Source organism: Sorex araneus, chromosome 5 (assembly GCF_027595985.1).
Source record: "Sorex araneus isolate mSorAra2 chromosome 5, mSorAra2.pri, whole genome shotgun sequence".
Classification (NCBI taxonomy): domain Eukaryota; kingdom Metazoa; phylum Chordata; class Mammalia; order Eulipotyphla; family Soricidae; genus Sorex; species Sorex araneus.
Window position 1 is genome coordinate 26966173 of NC_073306.1, and position 26304 is coordinate 26992476.

The 26304-nt window shown below is 37.0% G+C and overlaps 1 protein-coding gene across 1 annotated transcript in view; it reads left to right on the forward strand.

Annotated features, from left to right (window-relative positions):
• The window catches only part of LOC101540994 (selection and upkeep of intraepithelial T-cells protein 1-like), a 39223-nt gene extending 15334 nt beyond the window's left edge, over nucleotides 1-23889 (forward strand). Inside the window, exons 2-3 of the mRNA XM_055138398.1 lie at nucleotides 21429-21776; nucleotides 23588-23889. Coding sequence (XP_054994373.1) covers nucleotides 21429-21776; nucleotides 23588-23889 — 650 coding nt within the window. The remainder of the gene's footprint in view (nucleotides 1-21428; nucleotides 21777-23587) is intronic.
• Nucleotides 23890-26304: the final 2415 nt, after the last annotated feature.

The window sequence follows — 26304 nt, forward strand, 5'->3', positions numbered from 1 at the left end:
CTTTCTGTGTGGAGATCCTGTTTCTGATTCTTGACTGTTCTGCACAATTGTATTTTAAATATGTACGGTACAATTTAAAAATTCCTATTAATATCTATAGATAACATTTTTGATCATTTGTCATGTTCTGCTTTTGAATATGAATTTAATTCTAAGAGATAAATACTTTTATTGTCTATGTTTTCCAGATAGTAAACTAACACATCAAGATATTTCATCAATAACCTAAGATCACACAATTGGTGAGTAGATTTGAATTCGGTTCGATGCCCTTATTTGTATTAAGATAAACAATACTTATAATTCTTAAGTACTTCATACTTTAATATAGTTCTTATCAGCATCATTTTAACCACAAAAGCTCTAATAATTACATAAATTACAATAAAAATGTTATGAGGAAGGAATGTTTCATCATCTATTTTTTTTGAAAAATATAATTCCAGAGTTATTAAAAAGTGTAATTAGCCTACACTCATATTAAAAGCAGTAAATCCAGTATTTAAATTTAGGTAGTGTCATTCCATAAAATTGCTTTGATTCACCATGCACATTTTCTCTTACTTTCAACCATCCTCCGATATGGCATGGAATATTCACATTATTGTAACTCTGTTCCACTATCATATAAATAATTAATGTTATGTCTTGAGGGACTAAAAGTTAACTATCATATTTGTTTACTGAGTTATTATTTAACTAACAGTCTTAATATTAGACTGAGAAAAATAATTTTGTTATATAACTTTGTTATTAATAGCCATGAGGCACTATACATCTGTTTGTATTAATTTTCTGATGAGAAGAAAACCAACTGAAGGGAAGAAAACAATATTTCCTTTTAAAATGACCACATGGCTCCTACCTTTGGCTAATAAAATAAAATCTCTCTATATTTACATTTTTGCTAAATATAAAAAACTCTGGCAGATACTTAGAAACTGGGGCTTTATCAACTGGAACTATTCCTTAGTATCTTCTGACATTCTATTAACAAAACTGCAAAAGGACATTAAGCAACTGGGAGGGATAGTTGAAGAATTTCTCAGCAAATATATTCGTTATCTCACTTCAAATAGAAAGGAAGCTAACTTTGCACAAACCTTGGGGTGTATTTGTCCTGTACCAAATCTAGAATCTGTATATACTGCACAAACCACTTCACCTCATCCTAGCCGTGATGGAAGCTCATTCAAGCTTCCAGATTCACTCTGTTTGAGCAGAGGAAAGTTATTAGTTGAAAAAGCTATCAAGGACCGTTATTTTATTTACTGAAGTAGTATATTATCAAATGCATTATTATGGGGAGTAAAAATATTTCAGATTTATGACGTTAAATACTACATTGAGCAGAAGAAAATAGAGTTGCACTTATTCAAAAACTCAAGCACTTCTGTTCGAGATGTCAGAAAAAGAGTAGATATTGGCACACAAAAAGAGAAAACACGTAGACTGAAAAAACCTTTTTTTTTGTAAAGGTGAAAGATGTTCGTCAACTTTACAGGCCATTTTATCTTCAGCTGGCTAGTAGGCCTATTATACATTGCTTTGTCAGTCTATTTGATGAAGATAAGTCATCTAATTCCCAAAAGCAAACTAAGGTTAAACTAAGAATCCAAGCAGATGGTGAAAAATGAAAGATATGAAGATCTTGAAACTCATCTTTCAGTGAGGAACACAGAAAATTTGCACAGAGTAATAATTATCAAATTATTGATTATGATAGTATATCTAAATTAGTTTTTGTGGAATATGAAAGAGATATGCCTAAGAAGAAAAGAACCCATTCCCTGTCCTGCAAGTGGACTGAGTGGAATTCACGAGGAAACAACTAATAAATGTACTGTGGTAAGTCCAGCTGAAGATGACAAAAGCAAAATCTTACACATCTACCTAGTGGTAAAAAACAAACTGGAACATATTCTTAGTGTGCCTAAGTGCTGCCACCTTCCCTATAGAAATGGCTCACCTGGTAGAGTTTCAAGACTAGATGACAGTGACATCTGACCTGGAAGGAATCAATCCTTTTAAGGTCAAGAGGCCTCTGGCTGGACTTGATCAAAACATACAGTAGTCTTAAGAGTAGGTTCGACAGATTTAGCTAATTATAATTTTTCAAATATATACAGTAAATATGTATATTAAAATTTGTTCCTTCTGTTTTTGTCTTAAATTGCAATTGAAATTTTTTTAATTTGTCTGGCAATACTATTTGAGAGTTCATTACTATAGAAAAAAGGTGTGGATATATGTGATTTTGCAAGTTCTTATGAATGTTTCACTGTTTCTGAACTTGTCTCACTTCTTATCATAGGTATAATGGAAATTGTGAAACTATCTTTCATCATATACTTTTATAGCTTGATCCTCCTACATTTGATAACATCAACTTCAGGTACAAATCTCTCTTCTATCCTTATGCAACAGCAATGTCAAGTATGAAAAAAAAAAAACATACATTCTGACCCTTTGCCCTCAAGTTGGATGCATTATTGTGTAGTTAGTGTAGAATATGTTAAGGAGGATCCACCTTGTGACTATGAAAAGTTATTTCTAATCAATGAATCTCCTTTATTATACACATAGATTTGTGTTAGATGAAAAAAATGAAAAACAGAAAACACATTCTTATTGAGAAGTCATGGTTTACATATCAGAAAGAAAGTTATCCAGGATTTGGATCTATGTTGAAATCTATGTGTAAGCTATCAATAAAGTAGGGCATCAGGATAGACCAGAGGAAATTTAAACGTTTGCACTTGTAAGATGATCTACACAGATTGAGTTAAATATATTTACTTAAGGTACACAAGAAAAGTCAGAGACAACAAATGGCATATTAGATTTTAAAGTTTCTGACAGAATTTGTTTGTTAAGTGGCATAAATATTGTCAGGTGGTACCCAACCTTTGGCTAATAAAAGTAATGTTAGCACAGACATTCCTAGTTCATCACTGTATCATAATGGTATCACTGTCATCCCATTGTTCATCGATTTGCTCAAGCGGGCAGCAGTAACTAACACCTCTATTGTGAGACTAGTTGTTACTGTTTTTGGCATATCATGCGGGCGAGATATTCTCGGTAGCTTCTCCAAGAGGGACAGAGGAATCAAACCCAGATCAGCCGGGTACAAGCAAACACCCTACCCTTTGTGCTATCGCTCCAGCTCTAGTTCATAAATAGGAACTATTACTACAAGTGGCAGTCAAAGTTATGTGTTATTTTCTCTTTAGTATCTTCCAGTTAACGTAAAATAGTCTGTAGCTGTCACTATTGCATTGGAATTATATGACTTTAATTGTCACTTGTAATTCTGTTTCTTGTTAAAAGACATAAAGTTACATTTACCTTATATAATATTTTTTAGAATGTGATACTTTTAATATGTATTTGAGAAATAAATGGAACTATTGGTAAGATTTTTTTAAAGTTTTGTGTTATTTTAGGAACCATTATGGAAACTGTTACTATAAAGAGCAGTCAAATGTCATGTGTTATTTTATTATAAAGTTGAAATGTCATTATTAAATACTTAACAATTTACATTTCTACCAATGGTCTATCTGATCTTGTCAGGTGGTATAATTTTTTTCGGATTATAGGGATTAGAGATATCAGGGGTATCTATGATTTTAAAAAATATCTTTTCTGGGGCTGGAGTGATAGCACAGCGGGTAGGGTGTTTGCCTTACATGTGGCTGACCCGGGTTCGAATTCCAGCATCTCATATGGTCCCCTGAGCACTTCCAGGGGTAATTCCTGAGTGCATGATCAGGAGTGAACCCTGTGCATCGCCAGGTGTGACCAAAAAAGCGAAAAAGAAATCTTTTCCTTAGTTACAAATTATGAAGTGTATTCACAGTTATTATGTTTTTACTTTTTTTATTTCTCACCCCACCAATATTTTTTCTTGGAAATGTCTGTATATTTTTAATCTGCAGCTACTTTGCACTTTTTATCTTTCCTTTATTTTTAAAGAACTGTTAATATTAATAATTAAAATTAAAATTAATTTGGGTCGTGCCTGGCTGTGTTGAGGGCTTATCCCTGACTCTGTTCTCAGGGATCACTTCTAGTGGTGCTTGAGGACCATATGCGATGCCAGAAATTGAATCCAGCTCAGGTGTGTGCAAAACAAGCACCCATCCACAGTACTATCCCTCCAGTCCCAACATTTTTATCTGCTATTCCTTCTCCAGATATTTCTCACAAGTTTATGATCTATTAAATTGATTGACTTGATTGATTTATTTGCTTAATATGTTTAAATATGCAGAGGATCTTTATTGTTTTGAGATTTTGTTTTATAGATTAAAAATCATCTTCAATTCCTTTTTTGTTATCTTCAATGACTTATCTTTCCAATTTTTACTTAAATAGTGTGAATTTATGATGCTGTTAGCAACAGAATTTTAGCCATAGCATGTTCCATCTCCAAACTCACCACCAATGTCAATGTCTTTCCACCAATGTCCCAAGTTTCCCTCTTACCCCACACCACCCTCCTTAGCAAATTCAGTTATTTGATTTAATTATTTATTTTATTTTTAAAATTTTTTTATTGAATCACCATGTGGAAAGTTACAAAGCTTTCAGGCTTAAGTTTCAGTTACATAATGTTCGAACACCCATCCCTTCACCAGTGCATATATTCCACCATCAAGAACCACGGTAAAACTACCCCCTGACCCCCACCCCTCAGCCCCCCACCCCACCTGTGTAGCTCATAAATTTCACTTTACTTTCTCTTTACTTTGATCACATAAAAACAACAACAAAAAAACCTCACTATTATTGTTTGGAGTTCCCCCTCCCAGGTCGGACCTGCTGGAAAAGAAGCATTTGATAATTTGTTTTCCATAGCTGAGAATGAAGAAATATGAGGTCGTGTGGCCACAATAGCGGCCGCGAGGTTCTAGATTTCTGTATTTTAGTATTTTAGTGACTAAGTCCAGAGGGCTTTCTGCCAGAGGTTGCATCATTGCTAGCTCGTACCTCTCTGCTACTTTATATTCCACATATGAGTGCAATCTTTCTGTGTCTGTCTCTTTCTTTCTGACTCATTTCACTCAACATGATAATTTCCATGTTGATCCACTTATATGAAAATTTCATGACTCCATGCTTTTTAACAGCTGCATAGTATTCCATTGTGTAGATGTACCAAAGATTTTTTAGCCAGTCACCTGTTCTCGGGCATTCGTTTTTTTTCCAGATTCTGGCTATTGTAAACTGTGCTGCGATGAACATACAGATGCAGATGTCATTTTGACTATGCTTTTTTGCTTCTCCAGGGTATATTCTCAGGAATGGTATTGCTGGGTCAAATGGGAGCTCGATTTCTAATTTTTGAGAAGCGACCATATTGTTTTCCAAAAGGACTGAACCAGTCGGCATTCCCACCAGCAGTGTAGGAGGGTTCCTTTCTCCCCACAACCACGCCAACAGCGGTTGTTTTTGTTCTTTTGGATGTGAGCCAGTCTCTGTGGTGTGAAGTGGTATCTCATAGTTGTTTTGATCTGCATCTCCCTGATGATTAGTGATGAAGAGCATTTTTTCATGAGCCTTTTAGCCATTCGTATTTCTTCCTTGAGAAAGTTTCTGTTCATTTCTTCGCCCCATTTTTTGATGGAGTTGGATGTTTTCTTTTTGTAGAGGTCAACCAGTGCCTTGTAGACCCTTGATATCAACCCCTTATAAGATGGGTATTGGGTGAATATCCTTTCCCATTCTGTAGATTGCCTTTGTATTCTGGTCACTGTATCTTTTGCAGTGCAGAAGCTTCTTAGTTTAATATAGTCCCATTTTTTTATCTCTGTTTCCACTTGGTTGGTCAGTGGCATGTTATCTTTGAAAATACCTTTATCTTCAATATCGTGGAGGCAGGGCCGGAGCGATAGCACAGCGGGTAGAGCGTTTGCCTTGCACGTGGCCGACCCGGGTTCGATGTCCGGCATCCCATATGGTCCCCCAAGCACCGCCAGGAGTAATTCCTGAGTGCAAAGCCAGGAGTAACCCCTGAGCATGGCTGGGTGTGACCCCAAAAGCAAAAAATATATATATAGTGGAGGGTTTTGCCAACCTTGTCTTCAATGTACCTTATGGTTTATGGTCTGAGTTGAGATCTTTAATCTATTTAGATCTGACTTTTGTGCGTAGTGTTAGGTCGAGGTCTAAGTCCATTTTTTTGCATGTGGCTGTCCAGTTATGCCAGCACCATTTGTTGAAGAGGCTTTCCTTGTTCCACTTCACATTTCTTGCCCCCTTATCAAAGATCAGATGATCATATATTTGGGGTTACATGTAGGGATATTCCACCCTGTTCCATTGATCAGTGGCTCTGCCTTTGTTCCAGTATCATGTTGTTTTAATTGTTACCACTTTGTAGTAAAGTTTGTAGTTGGGGAGGGTGATGCTTCCCATCATCTTTTTCCCACGAATTGCTTTAGCTATTCATGGGCGTTTATTGTTCCATATAAATTTCAGGAGTGTTTGATCAATTTCTTTGAAGAATTTCATGGGTATCCTTATCGGGATTGCATTGAATCTGTACAGTGCTTTGGGGAGTAATGCCATTTTGACAATGTTAAGTCTTCCTATCCATGAGCAGAGAATATGTTTCTATTTCCTCGTGTCCTCTTTTATTTCGTTGAGTAGCGTTTTGTAGTTTTCCTTGTAGAGATCCTTTACTTCCTTAGTTAGGCTGATTCCTAGGTACTTGATCTTCTAGGGCACAATTGTGAATGGGATTTTTTTTTTTTTTTGCTTTTTGGGTCACACCCAGCGATGCTCAGGGGTCATTCCTGGCTCTGCACTCAGGAATTACCCATTACCCCCGGCCGTGCTCAGGGGACTATATGGGATGCTGGGAATCAAACCCGGGTCGGCCGCATGCAAGGCAAACGGCCTACCCGCTGTGCTATCACTCCAGCCCCAAATGGGATTTTTTTTTAATGTCACTTTCCTCTGACTTGCTATCTGCATATATTAAGGCCATGGATTTGGGGGTATTAATTTTATAGCCTGCAACTTTGCTGTAAAAGTCTATTGTTTCTAGGAGTTTCTTAGTGGAGGTTTTAAGATTCTCTAAGTATAGAATCATGTCATCTGCAAATATTGAGAGCTTAATTTCTTCCTTTCTTATCTGTATACCTTTAATGTCTTTTTCTTGCCTAATTGCTATTGCAAGTACTTCCAGCACTATGTTGAACAGAAGTGGTGAGAGTGGGCATTCTTGTCTTGTCCATGATCTTAGAGGGAAGGCCCTTAGTGTTTCTCCATTGATGATAATGCTTGCCATGGGTTTGTGGTAGATGGCTCCAACTATCTTTAAGAAAGGTCCTTCTAAGCCTATTTTGGTGTGAGTTTTTATCATAAATGGGAGTAGGATCTTGTCAAATGCTTTCTCTGCATCTATTGAAAAGATCATATGTTTTTTATTTTTACTTTTGTTGATATGATGGATTATGTTGATTGATTTCCAAATGTTAAACCATCCTTTCATCCCCTGGATGAATCCCACTTGGTCATGGTGTATGATCTTTTTGATGAGTTGTTGGATTCTACTTGCTAGTTTTTTGTTGAAAATCTTCGCATCTGTGTTCATCAGGGATTTTGGCCTGTAGTTTTCTTTGTTAGTGGTATTTTTGTTTGCTTTTGGTATTAGGGAGATATGAGCTTCACAGAAACTGTTTGGTAGAGTCCCTGTTTCTTCTATTTCCTTGAATAACTTGAAGAGAACTGGCAACACTTCTTCTTTAAGTATTTGGAAGAATTCGCTAGTGAATCCATCCTGGCCTGGGCTTTTGTTTTTGGGAAGACATTTGATAACAGTTTCAATTTCCTTGATATTGATGGGTTTATTCAGGTATTCCAAGTCATCTTGATTCAGTTTTGTGAGATTGTAGGAATCAAGGAATTTGTCCATTTCTTTTGGGTTCTCTTGTTTCATGGCATAGAGATTTTCAAAGTAGTCTCTGACGATCTTTTGAATTTCATTAGTTTCTGTTGTGATATCCCCCTTTTTATTGCTGATTCGGTTTATTAGGGTTCTCTTTCTTTCTTTCTTTCTTTGTGAATCTTGCTAGCGGTTTATCAATCTTGTTTATTTTCTCAAAAAAACAGCTCTTTGTTTTATTGATCTTTTGGATTGTCTTTTGGGTTTCCCTATCATTAATTTCTGCTCTAAGTTTTATCATTTCTTTCCTTTGGTCTGGCTTGGGTTCCTTTTGCTCATCCTTTTCTAAGATCTTGAGCTGTGAGGTCAAGCTCTCTATGTAGGCCCTTTCCTCCCTCCTGAGGAATGCTTGCAGGGCTATAAATTTTCCCCTTAACACAGATTTAGTCACGTCCCATAGGTTCTGGTAGCTTGTGTCTTCATTCTCATTTGTTTCAAGGTATCTTTTGATCTCTTCCTTGATTTCCTTTTTGATCCACTCTTGTTCAACGGGGAGTTGTTTAATTTCCAGGTGTTAGATTTGGTGCTTCATGTCTGTGTGTGCTTAGCTTCTATTTTCAGTGCATCATGGTACGGGAAGATGGTTGATACAATTTCTATCTTGCTGATTCTATTGAGGTAGGTTTTGTGACCCAGCACGTGGTCAATTTTGGAGAATCTTCCATGTGCACTGGAGAAGAATGGATATTCTTTCTTGTTGGGGTGTAAAGCCCTGTATAGGTCTATAAGCCCTCTCTCTTCTATTTCTTCCTTCAGGGCCATTGTTTCCTTGCTTAGTTTTGTTCTTGGCGATCTATCCAGAGGTGATAAGGCAGTGTTGAAGTCTCTGACTACTATTGTGGTGCTAATGATGTCCTCCTTAAAGTTTGTTAGGAGTTGTTTTAAATATTTAGCTGGTCTCTCATTAGGTGTGTATACATTTAAGAGTGTGATTTCTTCCTGTTGTACATATCCCTTGATGAATAGAAAATGACCGTCACTGTCCCTTCTAATCTTTTTCAGCCTGAAATCTATGTTGTTAGATACTAGTATGGCCACCCCAGCTCTTTTGAGGGAGTTTTCCATCCTTTGACTTTGAGCCTGTGTTTGCTCTGACTGTTCAGGTGTGTTTCTTGTAGGCAGCAGAAAGTTGAGTTTAATTTCCCAATCCATTTTGCTACTCTGTGTCTCTTGATTGGTGTATTTAGCCCATTGACATTGAGAGAGATTATTGTCATGGAATTATGTACCATCTTTCTGTAGGGTTTTTTGTTCTTGTTAGGGCTTTTCTTTGTCTTACAGCAGCCCCTTTAGAACTTCTTTTAGGTTTGGTTTTGAATCTATGAAGTTCCTGAGTTGTTGTTTATCTGAGAAATAGTGTATGGTTCCTTCAAGTTTAAGTGAGAGTTTAGCCAGATAGAGTAATCTTGGTGAGACGTTCATTTCGTTGAGCTTTTTCACTATATCCCACTATTGTCTTTGGGCTTGGAGGGTTTCTTCTGATAGGTCTGCTGTAAATCTAAGGGGTGCTCCTTTGTATGTTATTTACTTCTTTGACCTTGGTGCTTGCAGTATTGTGTCTCTATCCTCGGCATCCATCATTGTGACTATGATATGCCTTGGAGTTTTTTTGTTGGGGTCCCTTTTAGTTGGCACCCTTCGGGCTCCTTGGATCTGGATGCCTGCATTCTCCAGCTCTGGGAATTTCTTAGCAATGATGTCTTTAACTGTGGTTTTTTCATTGGGATTAGTTCCCTGTGCTTCTGGTACTTTCATGATTCTTATGTTGTTGCTTTTGAGGTCATCCCTGGTGACCTAGGACTCTGATTCGCCCCAGAGCCATTTTGAGGTCGTTTGCCATTATTTGTTATTGTTTGTAAGCTTTGTGCAGCTCATCTTCAAGCTCACTGATTCTGTCTTCTGCTGCAGTCATTCTACTGTTGAGGGCTACTACTGAGCTTTTTATTTCATCTACCGATTCCTTTAATTGTGTGACTTCTGTTCATAGCTTTGAAATTTCTGCTCTCATTTCTTCCTGTATTTTCTTGGTGGTCCATTACAAGGTTGTGTTCATATCCTCCCTTAGTTTATTGGTTGTCCGTTCCATGGTTTCTTTGAGTTCCTCGACCATCTTCACAATTTCTTCTCTGAATTCTTTATCTGAGAGGAGGTTGTATTTGTGGGTGACCTCTATTGAGGTTTTTGGAATCTCTTCATTTTCTCTTTGTGGTGGGTTTTTTTCCATGTTTCTTCATGTAGTTATGGAACAATAGAGGTGAAACCTCTCGATTCTATATCACTATTCCTCTTGCTCCAGGACGGAATTCTAGGTGAGCTAAATAGATAATGGTGATCTCTTCCCCTTTCTAGAATAGTTCTTTACATTACTGTGATCTTCCTAGTTTATATAGGGATTCTAGTCAAGGCTTGAGGCTATGATCTGTTTATGAGGGGTTTGTGTACCTTCTTGTATTCCAGACACTTTTTCTGGAATTAGGATGCGTTAATGGCTTATAGGCATATAGTGATTGAGATGGCCAGCTTATTCTTCAAGTAAATAGATCATAGAGATTTGTGACCTAAGTGCGCAGTATAGGACAGGGGAAAAAAATGCCTTGGCCACTGCTCCAAAATAGGCCATGCCCCTTTTTGAGGCCACGACCCCTGACGTAGAGGGCACTCCCCCACCAGCCAATGGGCTGGACCCCAGGATTATCTGGGGAGGGGAGTGGTTGGCTAGAACGGCAGGCAGAGAAGCAGGCGGCTGGAGGACAGGGACCCCCACCCTGGCAGTCCCCCAGGCTGGGCGGAGCCAGTGTGAGAGTTCTTTCAGAGGGGCGGGAAGAAGAGAGCACGATCTGGAGTCGAAGTTACCTGGCGAAGTGGCTATATGATTTAATTATTATAGTTTGGATTATATGTTTACAATAATGTTGACTCTCACAATTTTTACACACACACAGTTATCTCACCACTACACCACTAAAGTGTCCAAGGCCCTGACCAGTGTTTGTAAGTTACCATAGTCCACCTCCTATATCTCCCCCTTGCCCTGACTCCCAAACCTAACAGACACATTTTAAAGTTTGGTGACTGAAGTTGGGTCTTATGTTTTCAGTGTTTTGAGTCTGCTTTGGATATATAGCTTCACCGTTCACCCACATTACCAGTATACCTGAGGTCCTGACTCTTGTTCCCCCATTACTTTCCTTTTTCATCTTCTTCCTTCTCTCCTAGATTTCTTTTCTTCTATGTCCTTCTGCTTCCTATACTCTAGGGTGAATGGTGATCTAGGCACCCCCTTTACTACATTTTATTCCCTTATCCAGTTATTCTATATGCCACAGAAGAGTGAGATCATCCTGTGTTTGTCCTTCGACTAGCTTACATGGCATCTTCTAGTTCCACTCAGAGTACAATAAATTGCGCAAACTTATCATTCCTTGTGGCTGAAAAGTATCCATTATATATACATGTATACCTACATACACATACACCACATGTTCATAACATATTCATCTGTTGTTGGACATCTAGGTTGATTCTATATCTTAGGTATTATACTAAGTGCTTCAGTGAATGATTTTGAGTAAATCATTTTTATTTGAATAAATGTGTCTTCCAGATTAGGTTAAAAAATTGCTATGTTGTATGGCATCTGAATTCTAAGTTGACTAAAATCTTTCCACACTGTTTTCCACAGGGAATGGACTAGATAGCAGGCCCACAATTGCATGTTACTATAAAATGACTAATGAGATTATCAAAAAATATTTTTATGGAAGAAAATTTGTTAAAATTGTTATATCTCATTATGAGGAGATTAAGTCCTGAGGAGATTAAGTCCTTGTCTGAGTTTTTACAAAGCTGTTGCTGAAGTTAAGCCTTTTGTGTTAAAGATTTTGTTACTTGAGATTGGTTGACTCCCATCCAACCTGGTGTGCTACTATAGGGATGTCAGTGTTGTACAATTTGGAGATGCCATGGCCATGTGCTTCTGAAAATCCAGAATTTTTTACTGGAGAGTCTGGCTGAAGTTAAATTTTCAGCTGGGTGGTGGCTTTGTAGGCATGGATGCCAGGGCTTCCTGAAGTACCGGAAGGTGATGGGGAGGTTTCCTACCCTGATTCTGAGAAGGCCTGGAGTTTTTAACTACAAGGACTCTTGTACCTAAACTTCTGTGAGGCTCAGTTCTGAGGCAATGGAGTGCACCCTAGGCATGGCAGGAGCTTTGAGGTGTTGGAGCCACTGCTGGGACTTTATTTGGGCAGGAGCTGGCCTGTCCCACTCCACGAGAGGTCCAGAGGTTTCAACCAGAAACAGGTATCTGAAAAATTTTTGCAGGTAGTTAATCTCTTTCAAGATTTATTTATGATTCTCTAGAGCAAGGCCTGTTGGTGAGCTTACATGGAAACAGCGGTGGGATGTGGCTGAATTTGTCTTGATCCTTATGAGTACTTTATGTATACTGGATATCCACCCTTTATCCGATGTGTTCAGTGTGTATGTTTTTTTTTCTCCCATTAAGTTAGTTGTCTTTTAGTTTTAGGACACATTTCTTTTGCCATGCAGGGTTTTTTTTAATTTGATGTAGTCCCATTTGTTAATTTTTATTCTGTTACTTTGCCAGTGGCAAAAGTAACTAAAATTAAATACATATGAAAACCTACACATAATTTTTAAGCATCACTGAAGACCCCTTCGAGGTTCAAATCTTGGATGTTCTACCTATATTTCTGCTTGCCATACTGTAATTTCATAAAAGTTCTCAAATATTTCATTATACATTTGATAACTTTTTTATGTAAGATGGGTAAACATGAAAAATTATTTAAATAAATTATGAAACTTTGAAAGATATCCAATGTAGATGGATGATGATTGTTTAATATGATCAATTAAGCCCAATGATGAAATTATTTAACCCCAGAATATTATTATTTTAAAATTGACATAAAGATAAATGTAGTGATTATTTCAAATAATTTTATTTTTATTTTATTATGCAATGAAATTAGATACATTCATTTTGATCTTTGTCATTTAATTAAGTAATGATAGTAAAATTAACATTATTGATAAAGTTCAAATATTTCATATTACTTTCAAAGATTTATTAATAATTATCCCTGTTTTCTCTAGGTGATAGGCACAAAGACTTCAAATAGATCCCTCAAACCCAGGATAGTGTCAAATCTTGTTTTCCATGTTGATCATTAAGCTTATGACTAAATTTAAAATGCAAATTAGCCACAAAATATATATTGACTGCAATAAAATGTAGACTCTTCAGTCTTCCATAGTGAGAGAAGTCAAATTGATTTGGTAGTCTTATATTATCAAGAGACAATATAATAGGAGGTCCTAACAGAAATAAGGCCATTGTGTAGTGAACTGGACAATCCTAGATATCACTGTATCACTGGAATCCTGTTGCTCATCAATTTGCTCGTGCGGGCACCAGTAATGTCTCCATTGTGAGGCTTGTTACTGCTTTTGGCATATTGAATGTGCCACGGGTAGCTTGCCAGGCTTTGCTGTGCATTTTACTGTTCGTGAAATTTGTAATGAATTTCATACCTTGAAGTTTATATTTTTGTATAGATGTTGCTAAATACTCTTCCAGAATACAAATGGATGGAATGTTACCATGGTGCAAAGGAGAAGAGAATAAAAATTGATGGTAGTATTTTTTGAAAAATAAAAGCACTGTAGCACTGTCCTCCCATCGTTCATTGATTTCCTCAAGTGGGCACCAGTAATGTTTCCTTTGTGAGACTTGTTACTGTTTTTGGCATATCAAATATGCCACAGGTAGCTTGCCAGGCTCTATTGTGCAGGAGCGATACTTTCAGTAGCTTGCTCTCCGAGAGGGGCGGAGGAATCGAACCAGGGTCAGCCACATGCAAGGCAAATGCCCTACCCACTGTGCTATTGTTTTAGCTATTCTTTACTATACTCCAACCTTTCCTTACTATATTCCTTTATATCCAACATGGAAAAGATCATTCTATATGTTTCTCATTCTGACTCCTCATTCCACCTACATGTGTATATTTACGTAATATACGTATATACATGCATATAGATATATATTTGGCATGGGGTCCACATCCTAGCTGTGCTCAGATCTTGCTCCTGGCTCTATGCTCAGAGATCACTCCTGGTGTGTTGGGGGGACTATATGGAGTGCCTGGGATCAAACCCAGGGTGGCCACATACAAGGCAAGTACCCTATTTTCTGTACTATTACTCCAGCCCCAATATTTTGTGTTAAACATTTTTTGAGATTCTGTGATTTTAAATGCTATTAATAATGATTTCTCATGCATCCATAGTGGAAATCAGCTTGTTAACATAATTTCCCTTTGTTAGTCCATATTATTTTGGAATTGTACAATTAATTGTACTCCAGTCATAAGAATTTAGAGTTTCCTGTTTTTCTAGTTGTTGAAACAATCTGTGTAAGAAAAGGGTTATTTGATCCTTTAAGTCGAGATTTTTATTTATTTATTTTTTATTACGTCAAGATCATTGTTCTCTTCAGGTGTTTTACAAATTCTTAAATTTACATTTATTTGTATAAAGTTCATTTTATTTTGTGATTTTTAAAAGCTATGGTAAGACATTTGACCTCAGAAAGGCCAATAATGGTACTGGAGAAATAGTTCAGTGGGTTGGAGCTTGCCTTTCGGGCAGCCCATCCAGTTTTGATTCCTGGCACAATTAAGGCTGAGCCTTCCAAGGAGTGTTCCCTGAACACAGAGCCAGGAGTAATGCCCAAGTATCGCCAGGTATGGCCCCAAAACCAAAGAAGGGCCAATAATACTGAGACTTAAGAAACAAAACATAAGAGGGGCCAGATAATATAGGAGTTGGTTAAGGCTTCCATGTGACCAACCCTAGTTTGATCCTGGGAACTACATATGACTCCCAGAGCACTGCTAGGAGTTATCCCTAATGATACCAAGTGATCCCAAGAATGGTCCAAAACTCTCTCTTCTCAAAAAACATCACAAGGATTGATCTAGACCAGAAATTGATAATCCACTGCCTATAGGTCAAATTCCATTTACCAACTGTTTTTGTATCTTCCATGAGCTAAGCATGCTTTATACATTTAAAAACTATTTTTTTTTTGCTTTTTGGGTCACACATGGCAATCACGGGGGTTACTCCTGGCTATTCACTCAGGAATTACTCAGGGGACCATATGGGATGCTGGGAATCAAACCCGGGTCAGTCACGTGCAAGGCAAATGCCCTACCCGCTGTGCTATTGCTCCAGCCCCTAAAAACATTTTTAAATAAAAAATTTTTGTGGCAAAATGTGTAAAACTCACACTTCAGTATCCATGAAGCTTTATTTGAAATAGCGACATATGGTCATGTATACATTATCTATGGTTACTATTGTGCTAGAGTGCCACAGTTAAGCAGCTATGACTGTAGGATTCATCTGTCACTGTCACTGTCATCCCGTTGCTCATCGATTTGCTCAAGTGGGCACCAGCAACATGTCCATTGTGAGACTTGTTACTGTTTTTGACATATCAAATATACCATGGGTAGCTTGCTAGTCTCTGCCATGCTGGCAGGATACTCTCGGTAGCTTCCTGGGCTCTTCAAGAGGGGCGGAGGAATCAAACCCGGGTCAGCTGCGTCAAGGCAAACACCCTTCTGGCCGTGCCATCGCTCCAGCCCAAAAAAGCAAACAACAACAACAACAAATAAACAAAAAAAACCCTCTTTTCTCAGTATTTTCATCACCCTCGAGTTCCAATTCCTCATCTTAGAAAGTCACATCACTGAGTCCAATCCTCACCTTGGATTGTGAGGCAAACCAATGTTGCTTGTTTGCTTGATTAGCACTTTCCCCCTCTGTCGGTCATTTGGGAACAAAATTACAAGGCAAACACCCTACCTGCTGTGCTATCACCCCAGCCCATAGGATTCATAAAGTACAAAATACAAAATATTTATTATCTGGCCCTTTACAGAAACACCCGTAGGCTGGGTGTGTAAAATCTATGTTTGGTTGATTACAAAGTTACTATAAGGCAAGAATATGCTGTTCTGCTCCAAATGTAATGGAATGTGATTTTACATTAATTCTGATAAGATGAAACTACATTCCATCAAATGTAATGGTCAGGAACCAAGCCAGTAATAGAATATAATTATAACCTAAGACAAAATGATAACTAAGATTTGATTTTTGCCTTCAAGTGCAGAGTCAAAGAAGATATACAAGATGCAACTAATAATTTAATATTCAGAATAAGGTGTTCAGTCCTAGATAGCATATATTAAATAGGACAATATCAGGTCTGATACTGTTCAAAAGAGAGCAAGAAATCATAATCATCTATATTAACTTTATCACATGGAAGTTGAAATTATATTTTCTATTATAAATAGCTCTAATAATAGAAAAAAGATATAATAAAATATTGAAAATATAAAAATAAAGTTATACATGTAATAGCTGACTTTTTATGAATGAAGACAAATGAGAATTATTTCAGAAGCATTATAAAGTATAACACAGAAGTGAAGATTAATAAGGATTCATTACAGTAAAAGTAAAGTAAATCTTAAAATCAGTCTGGAAGGGAAAATGTTATCAATAAAGGAGCAAATTAGATTGGCAACAATTCATTTATTTATTTTATTTTGGGGTGACACCTGGCAGTATTCAGGGTTTATTTATTTATGTATTTATGTATTTATTTATTTATTGAATCACCATGAGATAACAGTCACAAAGCTTTCATGTTTGGGTTTAAGTCATACAATGATCAAACACCCATTCCTCCACCAGTGCACATTCTCACCATCAATGTTCCCAGTATACACCCCATTCCCAACCCTCCCCCTGCCTCCATGGAAGACAATTTCCCCATACTCTATCTCTACTTTTGGGCATTAATGGTTTGCAATGCAGATACATGCAAAACAAATATCATATTTGATCCTTTCTCTACCTTCAGCACACATCTCCCATACCAAACAATTCCTCCAACCATCATTGTCATAGTGATCCCTTCTCTATTCCAGCTGCCTTCTCCCCCAGCTCATGAGGCAGGCTTCCAACTATGGGGTAATATTCCTGGACCTTGTGTCTACTGTCCTTTGGTGTCAATCTCATGTTATTTTATATTCCACAAATGAGTGTAGTCATTCTATGTCTGATCCTCTCTTTCTGACTCATTTCACTTAGCATAATACTCTCCATGTCCATCCACCTATAAGCAAATTTCTTTACTTTATCTCTCCTAAAAGCTTCATAGTATTTTATTGTGTAGATGTACCAAAGTTTCTTTAACCAGTTGTCTTTTCTCGAGCACTTGGGTTGTTTCGAGATTCTGGCTATTGTGACCAGTGCCGCAATGAACATGCAGGTGTAGATGTCATTTCTATTATGCTCTTTGCACCTTCAGGATATATTCCAAGAAGTGGTATTGTGGGGTCATATGGAAGCTCAGTTTCTAGTTTTTGAAGAAATACAGGGCTTACTCTTGAGTCCATTCAGAAATCTCTCCTAATGGTGCTCACAGAACCATTTGTGGTGTGAGGGATCCATCCTGGTTTGGAATATGCAACGAAGTACTCTACCCACTGTACTATCAGGCCTGAGACTAGTAGCAATTTGTTAACAACTGTAGCAGAAACAGTATATTTATATTTCTTTTAGGGAGGGGTAAGGGGCCACACCAGGCATTGCTAAGGGCTTTCTGATTCAGGGTTCTGCACTCTGGAATCACTGCTGTCTGTGCTTGGGGAAAATATGGGATTCTGGGGATCAAACATGGGTCAGCTCCATGGAAAGCAACTAGCCTATCCATTGTACCATCTCTCCAACTACTCATATTTATTTTTTAATTTAATTAAATGTTTAATTTAGACACCGTGGTTTACAAAATTGTGTATAATAGTGTTTCAGGCATACAATGTTTTCACCTCCAGTACCTCCACCAGTGACCCCAGGTTCCCTCTCATCCCAAAACCTGACTCCCTGACAGATATATTTTTAAATTTAACTATTGTATTTTGGGTTCCAGGTTTTCAGTAGTGTTGGGTCTAGTGGTTTAGAAATATACATATACCTCCTCTCTCTATAACCAAAGAAAAGTCCCAGGCATTTGTGCCTTGCCACTATGTTACTTCCAGAATCTTCTTGATTCCCTCTTCTATTTCCTTTCTTGGCACTTTTGTTTTTATAATCTAGACCAATGCTTTACCCATCTTTGGGACTTTCCATTCACCGGACATATTATTCTATGTACCATATATTAGGGAGGAGAGTCTCTTGCCCGCATGCCTGGCTGTCTTCCCCGGGGCTCCTCCTCGGAGGGGATGGGCTCCAGCTTCCCTCCCCACCCTGAGCAGAGCTCCCAGCAGCCAAAGACCACCGGAACCTAGCTACAGCCATGCTCGAGGCCCCTCTCCACTCATTTGGATGGGCCTCATGCATGAAGGTACCAGCAGAGGAACCCAGGTGTGTGTAATCCCATCAACAGCCAACATCTAGAGACTTAAAAGCAAGCTCCCAGAAGAGAGCGATGCAGAGAGTCTCTTGCCCGCACGCCTGGCTGTCTTCCCCGGGGTCCTTCAGAGAGAATGGGCTCCAGCTTCCCTCCCCACCCCAAACAGAGCTCCTGGTGGCCAAAGACCACCGGAACCTAGCTACAGCCATGCTCGAGGCCCCTCTCCACATGTTCAGACGGGCCTCATGCATGACGCTACCAGCAGAGGAACCCAGGTGTGTGTGATCCCATCAACGGCCAACATCCAGAGACTTAAAAGTGAGCTCCCAGAAGTGCGCGGCTGCCACACAATATCTTGTAGTCTACTTCTCCCTCTGGGAGAAACTGGCAAGCTTCTGAGAGTTTCCTGCCCACGTGGGACAGCCTTGCAAACTTCCCATGGTGTATTCATATGCTAAATCCAGTAATAAACTGGATCTCATTCCCCTGACCCTGAGAGAGCCTCCAGTGCAACATCTTTGGGAGGGCTGAGTCGAGAGAGACTTCTAAGATCTCAGGGAAAGGATGAATGGAGAGGTTACTGAGCCCGCTCAAGAAATCGACAATTAACGGGATTTCGTGATTCGTGATTCGTGACCATATATTAGCAAGGACATCTGGCAATGGTCCTGTCCTTCTGACTTACTTCACTCAACTTGAGACTCTCCAGTTATAACCAAGTTTTAGTGCCTTATGAAAAACAATGTTTATGGTTTCTTGAGGGAAATCATCCAAAGAATTAACTTTCAGTGTAAATCTGAACTTTCCAGGAGATGTAAAATAATCCACCCTCAATAAAGGAAGCTTAATCTTGTAAAAAGATTATAAGTGATCAGTTCAAAGGAGTTTTGTTTTAATTATGTGGCTAGTAAATTGGATAGTTAAGTAACTGTTTACTACATTTTCCAAGAAAATATAAAAACCCATCCTATACCAGTATTCATTTAAGTTATCAAGGAATAAAATGCTGCAAAAATAATTTCAAAACAAATTCCAAATTAATATTGTTTGGTCTTTTCAAAATCTCACAGAATGTACAGAATTAATTTTTATGCTTTGTAGAGAATTTAAAAGAATAAATAAAAATAGATATTTTATTTGATAAAATTATGACTATGACTATATAATCTTTGTATCATATTATAGATAATAATTTTAAACTAGATAAATTTTATAAATGGTAGAAAAAATTTAAACCTATTAAATAATAACTTTACTTAACCACTGACACTGGTGCTATAATTTATGTTAAATAAACCACATTTAAATGGAACCACTGGTGGTACATGGCAGCATCAATGTGTTAAAGCAAATTGAACAATTTGTTTAAAGTAGTAATAACTATTACACTATATGTATCTTCTATTTGGGCGAGGGGTAGTTTACCCATACCTGCTGTGCTCAGGGCTTACTCTTAACTTTGTACTTAGAGATCATTCCTCAGAGGGCTTAGGGGATAAATTTATCATCAAATTGAAAAACATCACCATTATAAAAAGTGTAATTGATAATTCTAATCCAAAGATTAAATTTATATATTTCTTCCTGTCCTTTTTCCTCCTTCTGCTTAGGAATCTTCCTTGTCTTCATTTTTCTCAGTTTTGCCTTAACAATCCTTTAGCCTTTACACAGTAGATGGAGTAAGAATGTCCCCTAAAATGAGACCCTACAGTCTGTTAAGTAGGGCACAATGCTTTGAAGAATACAAAGAAATTCTCTTTTTATTTTTTATTAAATTCCTACTCTGAGAGGATGAAAAGACAAACTATCAGGTGTCCAGGTCAGGGTCTTAGCTGTCTAAGTGACTGACGTGATAAACTTGGGGATGATAAAATGAGTAAGAGCAATGATTAGAAATATTTTTGAAGAGTTTATTTGCTTTGTAAATTACCCAACCAACATTATTTGCTTAAACACTGGTATGGAGTCTATTGTTAAGGATTGAGTTTGGTGGAATGCCCCTTTACACTGGTTTCTATTTTTCTACTTCTCTTAGAAATTTCTTTTCAGAGAATGTATAAAGATAATGAGATAAAAGGTAAATATTGGGATAAATATGATAGCTACTGAAAGAAAACTCTGGCATGATATTAAAATATTAAGGCAGACTTATAGGTGGTGTTAAAAATATTTAAGATCCATTGTTGCCTAGAAACTTGTGAGGATAAATTTTCCTTAAAGAATTGTGTCATAAAATGAATGTGATGAAGGACAGTAGATACAAGGGCCAGGAGGATTTCCCCATAGATGGAAGACTGCTTCATAAACAGAGGGCAGAAAACAGATGGAATAGGGAAGGGATCACTAAGAAGATGATGGCTAGAGGAATCAGTCGGGATGGGAGATGTGTGCCAAAAGTGGACCAAACTTGATGGACTAAACATGATAAACTCTCAGTGTCTGTGTTGCAAGCCATAATTCCCAAAAGTAGAGAGAGAGAGAGAGTATGGGGAATATTGTCTGCCATGGAGGCAGGGGGAGGGTGACAACGGAGGGGGTATACCGGGGATATTGGTGGTGTGTGCACTGATGGAGGCATGGGTGTTTGATCATTGTGTGATTGTAACCTAAACATGAAAGCTTGTAACTATCTAACGGTGATTTGATAATTTTTTTTAAAAAAAGAATGTGATGTCTGGGGTTGGAGAGATAAGACAGTAAGTAAGATTCTTGCCTTGTATGTGACTTACCTGTGTTCAACCCCCAACACCGCATATGGTCCCCAGAGCCTCTCCAGGAGTGATCACTGAGCATGGAGCCATGTGCAAGCATTGAGAACCACCAAGTGTGGCACAAAGCCCTTTCCCAAAATGTGGTGGCTTTAATAACAAATATACAAGCTATTCAAACATGGAAGAATAGCTTTTTATACTTTACTGAATGATGAAAGTGTGTGTGTGTGTGTGTGTGTGTGTGTGTTTACTCACACTCCCATATTTTCATTACGATGTCCCTTTTTAGGACAGTTTACAGTGACTGCCTTACAGGAACATGTTTTTGCTTCACTTCGAGGAGAAGCTGAGCTCAGTTGCCAGCTGTTCCCACCACAGAGTGCAGAGCACATGGAGATACGCTGGTTCCGGAACCGCTACACACAACCTGTTCACTTGTACAAGAATGGTAAAGATATATATGGAGAAACAGTTTCCAAGTACGTGGAGCGAATAGAATTCCTGAAAGAAGACATTGAAGAGGGCAAAGTGACCATCAGGATCCTTAATGTCAGCGTTGATGATGATGGGCTATACCACTGTTTATTCCAAGATGGTGAATTCTATGATGAAGCAATCACAGAACTGAAGGTCACTGGTGAGGATGGGTTCCTTGAGTTTTCTCTGCATCCATGACTCTCAACTCATCTAAGAAAATTCTGTTTTTCACATTATACTATGATTATCAAGTTCAAATTAATACTTTGAATTGCAAAGAGGGTAAGGGAAAGAGTGCAAATTAATTCATGTGCCAATGCCTTTATAAGTAAGAAAGGTTTTCTCATGTCTGTATATACTACGAGATCCTTTAAGTATCACCAGAATACTTTCTAGATTTCTTCTGTTTTTCATGATTTAGACATATTAGTAAAACCTGATTTTAGAGATGAGCTATATCTTTACAATAATCTCCTTGATAATTCTTATTCCTATTTCTTCCTGACTCAATTAACTAACTTCTAATTTTCACCTAATTTTCAAGTAGCATTCACCTACAGTCTTCAGTATGTATTTTTTATATATATAATGTATTAACTACATGGTACATAAGTCAATCACTTCACACTTGAGGTATTCTGAGTCAAAGAAATGGGAAAATAAAGGACTATAAGTAGTCTAATGGGGTTCACAAATATGAGGGCACCAGTGTAGGAATCTAAGCAGTTTTAACATTTTATTGGGTATAAGGATACTAATCTCTGTTACCTAGAGGTTATCCATATAATAGGGATGTAGCCTCATGCTTGCACTCATACTTAAATAAAATTAAAATTAAAGTAAGTTTAAAATTCAATTCTGTATTACTAGCAACATCTTACGTGGTAAATAGCTGCTATCTTCATACAAATGCAGAATATTTACATTATTACATAAGCATTTATTGAATATAGCTGCTCTAGAATAAAACCTTGAGTCCCTTCTTACTCTTTTATTAGCAAATCTTGCACGTGCTCCAGGAAATGTCTTGAATTTTTAAAAAATACTAATTTTCTCCAAACTAACACCCACTGTTTTACCTGTTTTAAGCAAGTATTTACTATATGAAAGATACAAATACAAATTAAGGTTTTACTTCAAGTTAAAAATTTTTAATCTACTATTTACTTGTAGCTTATTGTGCAACTCAAAGTTCATTTAATTATAAAAATGCCAAAAAGACATCAAACTATAAATTTTGTGAGGATTGAAATCTTGATTGTTTTGTTTATTGTTATATCATTGGACCATGCATAATCTTATAGATTTAGCAAATAACCAATGAATATTATTAATAAATAAAATTCGGAGTTCATAAAAGAAGTAGAGGAACCAGATCAGTAATATAGCAGAAAGGGTTCTTGCCTTGCATGCTGTTGACCCAGATTTGATCTTTGCAACACATATGGCCCCCAAGCCCCATTAGGAGTGATCCCTGATGTCAGAGCCTGAGTAAGACTTCAGCACAGCTGGTATATGGCCCCAAATCCAAAATATATATATATATATATATTTAATTTAAAAACAAGGTTAAGAGATAGTTAGTGGGCAAGAAACTTGCCTTGTATGTGGCGATTTGATCCCTTTCACCCAATGTGGCTTCTGCAAGCTCCTCCGGGAGAGATTCCTGAGTGCAGCCAGGAGTATGACCAGAGCACAGCTGGTTATAGCCCCAAAACCAAAATAAATAAATAAAAGAAACAGATATTTCCTCCTTTGACATTTAGGGTAAAATTATTGATTTGCATATAATAACCCTCATTCTAATTCAGTCTGTTTCCATTTTTCTGGAAGAGACAAACAGCCTCACATAGCTCAGCTATCAAGTATCTGAGTGTCAGCATTAGCGTGTAAGAGATTGGAGTAGGGAAAGACTTATTCTTTCCTTGCCCTTTACCTAAATATACTGTATTTACCTTTATTTTCAACCAGCTACAAGTTCAGAAGTACAGATTATTGTGCATTCTCCCAGTATCAAAGGTATTTTAGTGGAATGTAACTCAGAAGGTTGGTTCCCACAGCCTCATATGGAATGGAGAGATGACAGTGGAATGACCATTACACCTACAACAGAATCCCATTCACAGAATAAAGACAAACTATTCAACATGAAGATGGCTCTTCTGCTTAGCTCCCTTAGAAATGTCACTTGTAACCTTCGAAATCCTTTGACTGGTCAAGAGGAGATGACAAGCCTTATTCTGCCAGGTGAGATAAGTGTATTTTTCCTTTAAATAATGGCCTCTTTCACAAAAATTTATAGAAAGGAAAATCACTATACTTTCTTCATTTGGTTTCTATAACGCTACGTTTTTGTATTTTGTTCACTCTCACTCTCTTATTCTCTTTATTTCTTCAACTTTTTCACTCTGTCTTCTTGGTATGAATTCACCCTATTATGAGTTAATAATGTTTCATGACTTTAAGTAAAATAATATGGTAATGACTTCTTAAATGAAACATTCTTCCAGATCTCTCCTCAAACTCTAAACTCAAGATCCCAATATAAAATTATAAAAACCCAAACTAAGTACATCAATAATTTAATTATAATGACTTATATTTGCTTTATTCACTGCCATCATGGCCAAATTTTATATTTTCATGAACAAAATTCATTGAATTCTTCATCTACTCCAATTTTTCTATCTGGTTCTATAACATATATGTTAAGAGGTAATGCTATTTCTCTCTTTAAAATATATACACTATCTCATTGTTTATCGATTTCTTATTTCTGCCACTCAAAGCTAAGACATCACTATACATAGTCTGAGTACTGGTGAGCTATTCCTAACAATCTCAGACTCTAGGTCTTCCTTCTTTCCAGAATTCTGTCATTTTTAGGGGATTATTCATTACAAGCAGTGCAAAATAAATTATTTAGGACCTACTATTGGGGTAGGCTTGGATAGTAGGGGGAAAAATTCAAAATATTGGTGGTGGAAAGGGGTAATGGTGGTGGGACTTATGTTGGAATACTTAATATAATTAAAAATTGTGAACAATTTTATAAAAATAAAATTTAAAAAATTTTAAAAGAAATAATTCACTAACATATTTAGTATTTACTACATTTTTGTATTAATTTTCTCATTTGATCTTTTCAGAATAAACATAAAGTTTTCCATACAGTTGTTTCAGGAATAGTAATACAAATAACAAAGAAGGGACAAAAGCAAAATCTTTGTTATTTACGTCTTCAGTAAGGTTTATTTTCTAAGTTAACACTGTTTGGAAATAGATGTGTACTTTTTAAAAAGTACTTAAGGATAATTAACACAAACTTCTGAGATGGAGTTATAGTTTTGTAGAAACAGAGAAATCTCTGGGGTATCTTATTTTCTAGTCATGAAAATCAGAAGACATAAATAAGATTAGAAATCATAATCCAATTTATCCTTATTTTGGATGCTCTGCCTGTCTAACTCATGAATTGATAAAGCTCTTTCTCTGCCTTTCTGAGTTTTCAGTATGGGGAAGATTATTTAAATATAGATGACTCCAAAGCCAGGGAGCTCTAAGCTCTATGGGTTATATGCTTTAAATATACCAACTCCAACCAGATTTCCCCCAATTTTTTATTAAATTACTATATCTTAAATGCTAAAGCTTCATGCTTAAAAAAATTCCAGTACTACACCCACCGCCAAAGTGTCCACTTTCTTCTAACATTGCCTCCCATGAACCCTCTCCCTGAGTAAACTCAGTTCTACATATCAACTCTCAGGTAATGTTGCCTTTTATTACATGTTGTTTCCTTCATTTCTTTACATTCTATGTATGAGAGAGCATTCTGTGTCTGTCTCTCTTCTTTTGAAGGACTTCACTCAGCACAATATCGTCTAGTACCAGTTATACATTTCATTCATAAAATAATGCAAATTACTAGCAACAACTTGCATAATTTTATATTTTCTTATAGCTGAGCATATTCCATTGTGTATATATACACAATTTCTAATCCAATTATCTGGTTTTGGATAGTTGGGTTGTTTCCAGACTTTGGATGTTGTGAATAGTGCTGCAATGAACATAAAAGCACAAATGTCATTTCATTGGCATTTTGGGGAGTTGGTATAGATACCACAAAGTGCAATTGCTGAGTGGTACGGAAGCTCAATCCTTAGTTTTTGGAGAAGCATCCATATTGTCTTTCAAAGAGGTTGAACCAGTCAACATTTGTTTACTTTGCTTCCGTTGACTTGGCAAATGACATTAGTAATTTAATTTATTTCTAGATTCAACTTATTGAAGGGTACAGCTACATTGAACATACATATCTTGAGTAATGTATTCTCTTTCCCTTTCCTTTCTTTTTTTCCGCCACACAGTCGAGTGATCAGCACTACTCCTAGCTCTGTACTCAGGAATGACCCCTGGTGGTGCTCAGGGGACCATATGTAATGCTGAGTATGAAAGGGGTCAGCTTAATGCAAGACAAGAGACTTAACCCCTAAACTATCTATCCAGCCTTATACTTTGCATTTTATATGCACAAATGAACTAAAAATAAAAGAAATTGAGAAAACAACCCCATGTATAATTGTACCAAAAGTAATTAAATACCTCAGAATGAATTAAACTAGAAAACCAAAATACCTGAATACCAAAAACTGTATGTCAGTGATGAAAGAAATCGAAGATAC